This window comes from Lathyrus oleraceus, chromosome 2 (assembly GCF_024323335.1).
Source record: "Lathyrus oleraceus cultivar Zhongwan6 chromosome 2, CAAS_Psat_ZW6_1.0, whole genome shotgun sequence".
NCBI classification, from domain to species: domain Eukaryota; kingdom Viridiplantae; phylum Streptophyta; class Magnoliopsida; order Fabales; family Fabaceae; genus Lathyrus; species Lathyrus oleraceus.
In genome coordinates this window covers 20,321,513-20,334,294 of record NC_066580.1, presented here as the reverse complement: position 1 = coordinate 20,334,294, position 12,782 = coordinate 20,321,513, and the positions used below count along the sequence as shown (strand labels likewise).

At 32.5% G+C, this 12,782-nt stretch overlaps 1 protein-coding gene across 1 annotated transcript; it reads right to left on the bottom strand.

Moving 5' to 3' along the window:
* On the bottom strand, positions 1 to 1,929 carry LOC127117761 (WRKY transcription factor 71). Its single transcript, XM_051047870.1, has 3 exons — positions 1,392 to 1,929; positions 728 to 868; positions 1 to 562 (listed from the first exon to the last, which is right to left on the bottom strand). The coding sequence occupies exons 1-3, from the start codon at positions 1,775 to 1,777 to the stop codon at positions 181 to 183; spliced, it is 909 nt and encodes a 302-aa protein (XP_050903827.1). The 5' UTR covers positions 1,778 to 1,929; the 3' UTR covers positions 1 to 180.
* Positions 1,930 to 12,782: the final 10,853 nt, after the last annotated feature.

The window sequence follows — 12,782 nt, the reverse complement described above, 5'->3', positions numbered from 1 at the left end:
TTCAAGATCCAAGTGCCATCATCTTCTGCAGTAACTAATATTTCTTAAATAATGTATTGATATAGAACAAGTTAAGGGAAGCTACTAGTACTACTTACTACATAGTACATAGAGACTTTATGGACTATACCGTTAATTGAAATGAGATAGTAAATTAATTACTTTACTATATAAGCTTGATCATTGCTCTTGTTTTCCTGGAAATGATGATGGTAGTAGATCTTGCAACAAACCATTGTCTTGAAGGAGTTGAAACTGCTGTTGCTGATGAGGTGGTAGAGGAACATTTTGGTGGAACATTTGATGATTATTACTTTGGCTATAACTTGGAAGAAACTGAGCAAGGAAATCTTGATGTATTCTTTGCTCCAATGGAATTGAGTTGGAACCAAAGAGAGATGGTGATGAAAAGATGTTGGAAGCTGCATTGCCTCTAAGTGTTGCTGGACAATGATGGTTGTGTTGTCCTTCATATGTTGTCATCACAATTGATGGATCTTGGTATGACCTTTCCACTCTTTTCTTCACTATACACTTTTGACTTGTGCATCTATAGTAACTCCTGCATTATGCCGATTCGGTAAAAAAATCTCAACTAATAATAATAAAAAAAATAGAGATTTAGGTCATCTGCAGCGGTCTTGCTGATTGCAGATGACCTAAATTTTAATATAATTATAAGGATGATCAATTCTAAGATGGAAATTCAAAAATGAAAATAATCAACCTTGGATATGGACTATTTTTGACTGCTTTTTGTCCGTATTTTCTCCATCTATAACCATCTTCAAGATGATCAATCTCACTTTTGGTCAAGAATGCAAACCTTGGTTCTTTTGGTTTTTTCTCTTTCTTTTTAACCTTGTTCCTAAAATCCTCCAAACCATAAGTCAAATTCATAACAAAACAAAAGAAACATAAAAATCTAACATAAGGAAAATATATTATTAGGGTTAGTTAACTTCCTTTTCTACCATTTTAGTCATACATTACACAAAAGTAACAAAACCTACCAATATTGCATTCACACTACTGTACTTGTAATAATAATTTGAAGACATAGAATATAAACAAAAGTGACCAAATTCATTTCATGAGAGACACTGAAAAATCTCTTAATTACCTGTTGAAAAGATACATAGTTGCATTATTGGTGGTTCAAATAAATCTCAAAATATATCACAAAAAAAAACACAAAAGCTAATAATAAAAAGATAATCAGATTCATGGTCTTAATTTAGATCCATAATTGCATTTCTTTTTTCTCATTTCGCCGTAATATAAAGGTTTGCAGCAGAACGACAGCCGCAATTTAAAACCATGATCAGATTCTATTCCTGTAGCTACTCATGGATTAAAGGAAGAGAAAGAGAAAGAAAAGAAGAACCTACTCTTTTTTAGAATTTTCATCTCCATCTTGGGACCCTAATTTTGGATGCTTATCTTTCTTTTCCATTTTAGTTGAGTCTTGTTCTATCACAGCTTCAGCTTCATTAGATGAAGATGATTCAGAATCTCCTGCACTAGATTTCTTCATGTTGTTATCATTGATGGAGGAAACAACTTCAGATGATGAACAAGACAAGTCAAAGGCTTTTGAGAGAGTGTTATAGTCCATGGAACCATGTAAGTAGTCAGTGAAAGTTGTAGTAGGAGTAGTGGAAAGATCAAATCCTTGAAAGTTTTGTGAGAATGAAAAGTTGGAGGGATTGAGTTCATCATCATCATGGTGGTGGTTGTTGTGATGATAGAAAAGATCATGATTTTCATTAGCCATGGAAAGAGAGAGAAAGGTAGAGAGAGAAGGTGGAATTATGGAGAAGAAATAAAGTTAGGTTTTTTATGAGAATGAAATTTCAGCTAAGTCTTAATTTTGATGGTTGCTTGTTGTGGGAAAGGGAGCTTTGTTTTTCTTTTTGGTTTTATATTTCTTCCTACTTTTACACTCTCTTCCTTTAATGTTTTTAGGTAATTCATTAGGGTTTCTTTATCTACAAATTTCTGAAAATGAATTCATACAATCGAATTTTTACCGCATTCACGCATTCGAAATTTTATAAATCATTCGAAGCTGATCACACCATTCAAAAAAAAAAGAGACAACACATAAAAAATAAACTACTTATTTAAAAAATAAGTTCAATCTATAACAACGATAACATTTATTTATATTTATATGTTAATATAAAAGAATTAAATATTTATAAATTAACAATTTAAAAATAATGATAATTTCTTTTAAATAGTAAATTTTACATTTTAGAGATATGATTGATTAAAAGAATATTAGTTTAATTGTAATTTTGGTTTTTTATTTTTATTTTTATTTTTAATTTTGATCCTTCATTTTAAAAATTATGATTTTGATATTTTTTAAATTTTAAATTGGATTTTAGCCCCTTTCTGATACTAAAATTCAAAAAAAAATGTGATTTTTAAAATAAGAGATCAAAATAAAAATAAAATAAAATAGAAGGATTAAAGTTGTAATTAAGTCAAGAGTACTTTACATAATGTTTCTTATTAATTTTAGTAAATTTTAATAAAATATTATAATTATTTTTAAATTTTTAATATTATAAAATTCAAATTTTATTAAAATTAACAAAAGTCTACTTTAAACTAATTTCTAAAGATTCAAATCACGCTCTAATAATTTATGCAAAAGAATTTTTTTTATTTAAAAGAAAAAAGAGAGAATATTTTCATATTTTGTGGCGTGATTTGTGATCTATTATTAATTATTAATTGAGCCAATTGGTTGAAGGACTTAAGTAGCTATTAAACTGATAACGACTTTTCATATACATCTAACTAAAGTACCCTTTTCGGTATTAATTATTTATCGGATAGTTTTGAATCTAATCAAAGAGAAAGAAAAATAACAAGTTTAGCATAATGCTTTTGTTTGTTTCATAAAAAATAAAAATGTTTGTTTGTTTGTTATTAATGTATGATATGATAATTGATGTTTAGAAAAGTATTAGTTTTATATTTAAAAAAGTAATTAAGGCTATGCTTAGCTTAATTAATGTAGTAATTAAGATGACATTTTGATTGAAAACCTCAAATTTGCATTTTGTGATCATTTGAGTTCCACGTAATGGTTTGGTAGGATTGTAGAGTGTATATATAGGGGTCCTTGAAAAGTGACATATTATTATTAGATTATTAGATATAATTGTTGAAAAAGATTATTATTTAGGCGTAATTAAATCATTATCTTTACTATATTTTGTTTAAGTTTTTTTTTTTTTTTTGAGAGAAAGAAAAAGAGTGTAGTGTGTCGTTGTTAACAAGAAAGTGGGGGTAAGTCAACAATTTCGACTATACACACTTTGCTTTTATGTATTTGGGAGAATTAGGCTTACACGTGTTAGAAATATGGTACCGCCATTTGACTGCTGAGATGGCACGTGCCAACTATTTCTAGGCATGTATCACAAATTATGACATATTCAAAATTGTAAAATAAAATTTATAGTTAATTAATTTAGTGATAATTGACGTTGGATTTGATATGGATGATCAATATTAATCCTCCGTAATTGCGATCGTGAGGAGATTGAAATCATTTGATGTCAGAACAGTTGGAAATGCATACAATTTATGCAGAATTTCTATCAATTTTGATGAACAAGATTGTTATCACTCACACAATAACAATGAAAAGAAAATAATAATTGAGAAAGATAAAAAAGAACGATAGTGAAGAAGAATATTTTTTGTAGAGTTTCTCTCTGTCCACAAGTTGTAGAAAACTTCTTTATTCAATTTGCAACTGCAAAATTCTGTGAATACAATGGTCTGAGTTCCCTGTTACAAGAATGGGTTACTCCCTCTATTTATAGATTTAGGTTAACCTACTCCCTAAGCCAAAGCCAAAAACTATAAAAGTCCAAAATAGTTAACACTACTAAAAATAGGCCTAAGTCAAAATCTTGTGTGAAGTAACATGCTTCGATGCTTCGACACTTCGACATACTAATACAACTCAACACACTAGGTGATTCGACACTTCCTTGCTTCTGTCAAGGAATTACAATTCAACACACCACTTAATTCATTGTGTTTAAGTTATCTACATTCATCATAGCTCTTAATCTTCTAAACATTTCGAGTTGCATTCCCTTCGTTATGATGTCTGCAATCTAATTCTCAGTTCTGTAGTGTTCCACATTCATCTCCATATCTGCTACCTGCTCTTGAAGATAATTGAACCTCATTTCGATGTGCTTGTTTCGACCATGTGCTATTGGATTCTTCGCCATATTGATAGCTGATATGTTATCGATCTTCATGGTAATTGCTCCATGACTCTTCGCTATTATCTCTTCAACCAGATTCACCATCCACGTTGCTTGACATGCACAAAGGGAAGTAGCTATGTATTCAGTTTTGCACGAAGATAATGCCATTACTGGCTCCTTTCTCGAACTCCAAGCAACCGGTGCACCACCTAGCATAAACACATAGCCAGTTGTGGATTTTCGATCCTCAGCATCACTACACCAACTTGAGTCGGTGTATCCCACTAGTTTGCATTATTTTCCTTCATCAGCTGCAGGAACCAAAATGCCATAGTCGAGAGTTCCTTTCAGATACCTTAGTATCCTCTTCGTCGCTTCTAGATGTGATACTTTTGGCTTCTGCATGAATCTACTCACCATACCTACATTGTATGTTAAGTCAGGCCTTGTGTGACAAAGGTATCGAAGTGACCCAATAAGTCTTCTATATTGGGTTGGATCGACATCATCTGAATCTGAATCTTTCGACAATTGTAATCTGGGCTCAACTGAAGTCAAAGTTTGGATGCAATTTTGCATCTCAAATCTCTTGAGTATTTCGTCTGCATACCTTCTTTGATGCATCATCAAACCTCTACCACTCTTGTAGAATTTAATGCCAAGGAAATATGAAATGTCACCCAGATCTGACATTTCTAATTCCTTGTTGAGATCACCTTTGAAGTCTTCAATCTCCTTCTTGCAGCTACCTGTTATCAACAAATCATCGACATAGAGACATAGTATAAACAATTCACTCTTGCTTCTTCTTACATATATTCCATGTTCACTTGTGAACTTCACAATTCATTCTCCCTTACAAAGTCATCTATCTTCTTCTTCCAAGATCTTGGAGCTTGTTTAAGTCCGTACAAGGCTTTATGCAGCCTGTACACCTTTCTTTCTTCGCCTTGTTTCACAAACCCAACTAGTTATGCAACATAAACTTCTTCTTCTAAGGGGTCATTCAGGAATGCACATTTCACATCCATCTGACACATCTTCCAGTTGTTCATGTTTGCTAGACCACCAACCAACCTGGTTATTTTTATCCTAGCAACAGGTGAAAAAACTTCGTCGAAGTCGATTCCTTATTTTTGAAGAAATCCTTTCGCCATAAGTCTCAGTATGTGTCGAGTCACTTATCCTTTGGGATTCAACTTCACCTTGTATACCCATTTCACATTGATTGCCTTATTGTCTTTGGGCAATTCGACAAGTGACCAAGTGTTGTTGACTTCGATTGACTTCAGTTCTTTGTTCATTGCTTTCACCCACTTTGAATCTTTCAATGCCTCAGCTGCATTGACTGGTTCGACATCTACATAGAAAGCATAGTGTACCATCTCACCTTCTTCATTGACTACATCATCTGATGTAATCACACATTCTTGCAACCTTGCATGAATGTGTCTCGTTCTTTGAGGTCTGTTTGGGCCTTCTTCAACTCTGAATTCTTGTTGAACTTCTCTTTCGACGTCACTAGCTGGTTCATCACATAAGATTCTCATTGAATCCTTCTTAACATCCTCAGTCCAATCCCATTCCTAGAGCTCATCTATGATCACGTCCCTGTTGATCACCACTTGCTTGTTTACTAGGTCGAACAACTTGTATCCTCCAGTCGAATGATATCCTATCAGGATCATCTGACTCGACTTGTCATCAAGTTTTCTTCTCAACTAATCTGGCACATGTCTGTGTGATATAGATCCAAATACCTTGAGATGACTCAAGCTAGGCTTGACACCAGATCAACCTTCCTCTGGCGTGATTCCTTTTAGCTTCTTTGTCGAACATCTGTTCAGGATATATGTTGCAGTCGACACAGCTTCCCCCCATAATTCTTTGTGTAGATGTTTTCCTTTCAACATACTTCTCACCATATTCATGATGGTTCTATTCTTCTTTTCTGCGACTCCATTTTGCTGTGGAGTGTAGGGTTGCACCACCTCATACACAATCCCTTTTCTCACATATAATGCGTCAAAGTCTTTCGGCACATATTCTCCACCACCACCAGTCCTCAGAATCTTGATCTTTCGACCGCTTTGTCTTTCAACCATAGATTTAAACTTGGAAAATACCTTGATCACTTCACTTTTCTTCTTAATCAGGTATGTCCATAGTTTTCAACTGAAATCATCTATGAATGTGACAAAGTATTTGTTACCTCCGATCGAATCCACCTGGATAGGACCACATACATAATAGTATATGACTTCAAGAATTGCCTTCAACCTACTTCCTGCATCCTTACTGAAGGTGTTCTTATGTTGCTTCACTCGCACACATTCTTCACACACTTCGTTTGGAATGTCGACTTTTGGTAATCCTGAAACCATATTTATTCTCTTCAATATTTTGATATCTTTGAAATTGAGATGGTCAAGTCTATAATTTCATATCCATTCATCTCTGTTGGCTGCTGTTGCAAAGCACTTATGCTCCATCACATTTAGCTCAATCTTGAAGATTTTATTCTGAGACATTTGAGCCTTCAAGATCAACCTTCCATTTGAATCGAGAACTCTCATCATTTTGTCTTCGATCGACACATTATAGTTCTTTTCAACTAACTGCCCTATGCTGAGCAAATTGCTCTTCATGCCTGGTATGTATAACACATTTGAAATTACTGACCTCTTGTCATCTTTCCTCATAATCAGAACATCATCAACACCTTCAGCTGCTAGAGTGTTGCCATTTGTAAATTTCAACATGTTCTTCATTGAAGGTTTTATGTTGACAAATCAATATTTCTTTCCAGACATGTGTGATGAGCATCCTGAGTCCAATTACCATTGGTCCTTGAATCTCTCTTCTTCTCTCGTTGTAACCATCAGCAACATCTCTTCTTCTTCATGTTTCACCAGCTTTGCATAAATTTCTTGATACTTCTGCTTTTATGGACAATCACTAGAATAGTGACCATGCTTCTGACAATTGTAACACTGAATGTGACTCTTGTCTGGCTTTTGACCACCACTTATTCCTCTACCTGCAGCACCACCTCTTTGGTTGCCTTGGTTCCAAGGTTTTCTCTGATTCGACCAATTTCCTTCTTGCTGATTTTGACCAGTCGAATTATTGTAGCCTCCCCTGCCTTTGTTGCCATTTTAGCCTCCTTTGTCTTTCCTTTCTTTTGTTGATTGCGCCTGCAAAGTCATATCACTCTTCGACTTTCCTGCAGCTCTTCCAGTCATTCTTTGTTCATGAGATCCAAGCGTCCCTTGAAGCTCTTCCTTTGGTAATTTTGACAAATATTTCGACTCTTCTGTGGCTACTACCACATGGTCAAACTTTGGAGCCAACGACCTTAAGATCTTTCTAACAGCAGATCTTGATGTCAGCACTTCTCCACATACCTTGATTTGATTCACTAGTTTCGTAACCTTAGTGAAGAAATCAATTATGCTTTCATTGTCTTCCATCTGAAGCAATTCATACGTCCTTTTGTGAGTTTGTAACCTTACCTCTTTCACCTTCTCCCCGCCTCCAAACGACTTCTCCATAATTTCTCATTCTTCTTTCGCTGACTCTACATCACTAACCTTTTCAAAGTAATCTGAATCAACACATTGATGGATTATAAAGAGAGCTTTATAATCTTTCTTTTTCAATTTTTTATGTGCCTCCCTTTCGTAATCCGTCGCATTTTTTGCAAGCGTTGTCACTCTTCCTTCACAAGATCTCAAAGATCTTGATAACAAAACACAACTTTTATCTGCTTGCACCAATTCTCATAATTATTATTCTTGAGAATCGATAAATTTGCTGGAAAATGGTCGTTTGGATGATTCATTGTCATCATGATTTTCTTCCAACGAATCGCTTAAACTGGAGCTCCTGATACCAGATGTTGGAAATCCATCACAACCTATGGAGAATTTCTATCAATGTTGATGAACAAGATTGTTATCACACGCACAATGACAATGAAAAGAAAAGAACAAATGAGAAAGAAAAGAAAGAACGATGGAGAAGAATAATATTTTCTGTAGAGTTTCTCTTTGTCCACAACCTGTGGAAAACTTCTTTATTCATTTTGCAACTGCAGAATTTTGTGAGTAGAATGTTCTGAGTTCTCTATTACAAGAATATGGGTTTACTCCCTCTATTTATATATTTAGGTTAACTTACTCCCTAAGGCAAAACTCAAAACTATAAAAGTCCAAAATAGTTAACACTACTAAAAATATGCCTAAGTCGAAATCCTGTGTGAAACAACATGTTTCAACACTTTGACATACTAATACAACTCAACACACTAGGTGATTCGACACTTCCTTACTTCTATCGAACAACCTGCTTCGACACAAAGAATTACAATTCAACAGAAATTAACCTCCAATCAAATTAATCGGTTTAATGAATTGAATATTGTTGACAAAAAAAATTGTGAAAAAAATAATTATTTTGTTGTATTTGTATATAAATAAATCTCAGGTCATGTTAATTAGGTTAAGTTCATGATTTTTTTACTATTTCTAAAAAAGTGCATTTTCACCGGTTTCTTTGTTTAGTATTTTTGTTTTTTTAATAGAGAATAAAATAAACATAATTTGACCTAAATTTTATCTACAATTTTTTTTCGGTGCACCTAAGTTTCATCTATTATATATTATAATTAGTTAATAATTATTGAAGATATGTACTCTTCTTTTTTCTTTCTTTTTTTTGAATAAATGCATGTATACGCTTACGAGGCATTATTTGAAAATTAGATAAAGTATCAATTCTTTCAAATATGTTCAACAACTTTTTAAATTGTTCGTTTTATCCTTTCAAATGTTTTTCTTTTGCCTATTTTTTTTTCTTTCGAATAGCTACAAAATATATATCTCTAACCATTTTTTAAATGCTAAAATACATCCGACACTATGGTTATGTTTGAAAAAAATAACAATTGACTGATAAGCTGATAGTTTATAATTTATAATTGATGCCTGATAGTTTATAGTTTATGTTTGCTTGTTGGTGGTTGATGATTGATAAGCTAATTAAAATGTTTGATAAGACTAACTTATAAATATAAAATGACATAAAAATATTTAATACATAATTATTTTATTTAAAATTAAAATTAATTATAAAAAATAAAAGTGGTTTTTTATTAAAATAATAAAGATAAAAGTGCAAGAAAAAAAGATAAACCATAAGCTATAAGCTAAATATTTAAAATAGCATCTGAAAAATAGAATGATCATTTGTGCTCAAGCCAACAAAGTTGATTATCTATTCCAAGGCTAATATGACCATCTACATCCCAAGACAAGAATGACAAATGTGATCATATGTACTCAACACAAGTGGTTATCTATGTCTAGATGAATATATGATCTTATATATGCACCTCAATGATGAAGACTAAATGCGTTATGTAACCATTGAGAATAATCTTTCAATTATCACATCATGGAAGTTGTCTTGGTACAAAGAATAAAATGATAAATATTAGTACAAGGAATGAATAGATAAGTATTACATAAAAGTAGTATAATTCCAATGGCTCAATTACCAATGGCCAAATGATTGGCAAGGATAATTCACCAGGAATTCAGAATCTATGTGTCATATATAAAAGACAACCTCAATTTTGACGGCCGCACATAAACAAGTACATCATACCACAACTGAACGATACTATTTTTGTGTCATTGAAATATTTGGATTTCGTAAGCTTTAAAAAACATAGTCATATTAGCAAAGAATAAACACCAAGTATCAAGTGTTATTTATTTGTTATTTTTCTTAGGAAATTTAATCACTTGTAACCAAGGTTTATTAGGTATACTACTCTATGTGAGTTCTTGTAAATAAATCACTTTATAATTTCTCAAAACCCTATAATATGAGGAAAATATGCCCCTAAAGGTTTATGGAAAGAAAATCCTTATATGTGGTAAGGAAATGAAGTCCTTTAATGTTAGGAAAGAAAATCTAAGACTAGGTTGTCTTAGTGGTTGTTTGTAATCATAATTGATTTTAGTGGAAATCTCTCGAGTCTGTGAGGTTTAGGTTAGCCTCTCGTTAATAGGGAGAACAAATATAAATCTTGTGTGTGTGATTTTTAATCCTTTTTATATTTACTTTCCGCTATCATGCTATATGTGCTTGAGAATATTAAAAAAGTTGTAAATCCAACACAATTCAATCCCTCTATATTTCTTGTGTTTTTCTCACCTTTAGTCGGAATCAGAGCATCAGTCTCTCATATAAACATTTAACGATGTAAGAGTAAAATATCCTTTAAGAAACATATTTCTAATGTGGATCATAAATGTAACTTTGGTTCATCGAAACACTCATTCTTTCGTACTATTTGTTTTCAATGGAGATAACGAACAATTTTCCTAGTGGAAAGACAAGTTACAACTTATTCATGGCTCAAGATAAAGATCTTCGATGGTTGAAAAAGGTTATATTATAGTGGTCAAAAAGGAAGGAGTTGCTACAAACATAGATGAAATATCTCCCGAGGATAAGAAACAATAAACTTCATCACAAGGAGAGAACCATCATGGTAAATACTATCTCTTTCAAGGAGTTTACAAAAATTCTTGATTCATATACTCCAAAGAGTATTTATGACTCAACAAATCAAAGAAACAAAATTTGGGATTTTGATTCAACAAAGTGAGTTGTTTAAGAGGAAGGAGGGTGATGATATGAAACCGTGTTTGTTAGGTTTCGAGCTCTAATTTATGAACTCCAAATTCTGGTAAAGAGCTACTCTATAACATAACATGTAAAAAAGATTCTTAGGAGTCTACCCATCAGATGGAAACCAAAAGTTACAGCTATTCAATAGGCCAAATATTTGAACAAGGTCACATTTATATAAATAATTTTCTCTCTGAGGAGTCATGAGATTTAGCTAGATTCAAATGAACCTTTAAATAAGTTCAAAAACAACTGCCCTTTAATTTAAGGGTAAAATCCTCAAAGATAAGATACTCCAAGTTAAGAAAGTGAAGTCTAAAGAAGAGATCCCTGATGATGAAAATGAAAAAGGCCAGGATGATGAGAAGTTGGCATGTCTCACCAAAATGATCTAAGATCTGTATTGAAGAAATATTTTTCCCGAAAGAAACTTTCAAATTTACAAAGGAACAACATACATACCTGATAAAGAAGACAAGAATGTCTACTACGGTTCTAACAAGCTCAAACACTTCAAAAATGATTGTCCAGAACTTCTGAAGTAGAAACCAAGAGATGGTAACTCCTAAGTAATTAAGAAGAAGTGTATCGTGGAATCATGAGATGACACTAAAGAATAAGAAAATGTAGCAATGATAATTACACCTCTAGTTGTGATCAAGACACATATGATGAAATAAAAGATAATTTAGTATCTAATGTTTCTAGATTTGAATCAATATATACTTTGAAATATATTCTTAAGCACGCTTAAAGAAATGATAGAAAACTTAAAATCTTGAAAAAAGACATTATACAATTTTTATTCAAAAAGAAACTTCCTTAAATCAGGAGATTGGGGAGTTTAGAAATGAAAATGACTTTTTTTTTGAAAGAATACTACTATAAAATATTCATTGGTGACACCATATTACTATGTCATTTTGTCAACCGTAGTACTATCTCATTTTTAACGTGCCCGGTTTTCTTATAACAACTGTGGTCATAGATTGTAGGTTACAAGCTTCGAATCCCAGCATCAAATTTTTTCCATTTTTTCTGTAAAAAAACGCGTGTCCCTTAACTTATATCGTTAAATAAAAATTGAAAAACTTTTAACTACAATTGTTTTTATCAATTGTGGTTATATGTTCCATATTTCACTACAGTTGGTATTTGCATCTGTGGTGGAATTCTTTCCTGCATAATTAAAACATAAGAGGTTATTTATTTCGTTTATAACACATGCCCTACTGAACCAGGCGACAACGATAGTGAAATCTTCATCTTTACCATCTTCATTTATTTCTTGGAACGTTTAGTCTTCACCATCTTCATTAATTTCTTGATCTATTCCTTCTCTTTGAAGTACAATACGTTCAATCTTCACCATCCTCATTGTTTTTGTGGTCTCTCTCTCTCTCTCTCTCTCTCTCTCTCTCTCTCTCTCTCTCTCTCTCTCTCTCTCTCTCTCTCTCTCTCTCTCTCTCTCTCTCTCTCTATCTATCTATCTATCTATCTATCTATCTATCTATCTATCTATCTCAATGGTGATGTTTTTCTTTATGCGGTGTGGATTTTTATTTTGTCACAATTGGATTACTTTGTGTTTTGGTTTTATTCAAATTTTGTGATGTTTTTGTTGGTATAAAGTTACACAATGTTGTCATTTGTCATGTTCTCAAGCTGTGATGTTTTTGTTGTTATAAGGCTATGTTTTTTATTTTTGTTTTATTATTATAACTCTATTACAAATGAAGAAAGAAATGTGGTTATGAATATGATTTAGGTTTTGGTGTTCCAAATGAAATTGTTGGATTGTTTATTGATGTCGCCAATTGTAGAGGC

Coding starts and splice junctions, on each gene's coding strand:
- LOC127117761 (XM_051047870.1), bottom strand. CDS start 1,777: ATGGCTAATGAAAATCATGATCTTTTCTATCATCACAACAACCACCAC. Junction 869..1,391: donor GATGAAAATTCTAAAAAAGA/GTAGGTTCTTCT, acceptor GGAGGATTTTAG/GAACAAGGTTAAAAAGAAAG. Junction 563..727: donor AAAAATAGTCCATATCCAAG/GTTGATTATTTT, acceptor GGCATAATGCAG/GAGTTACTATAGATGCACAA.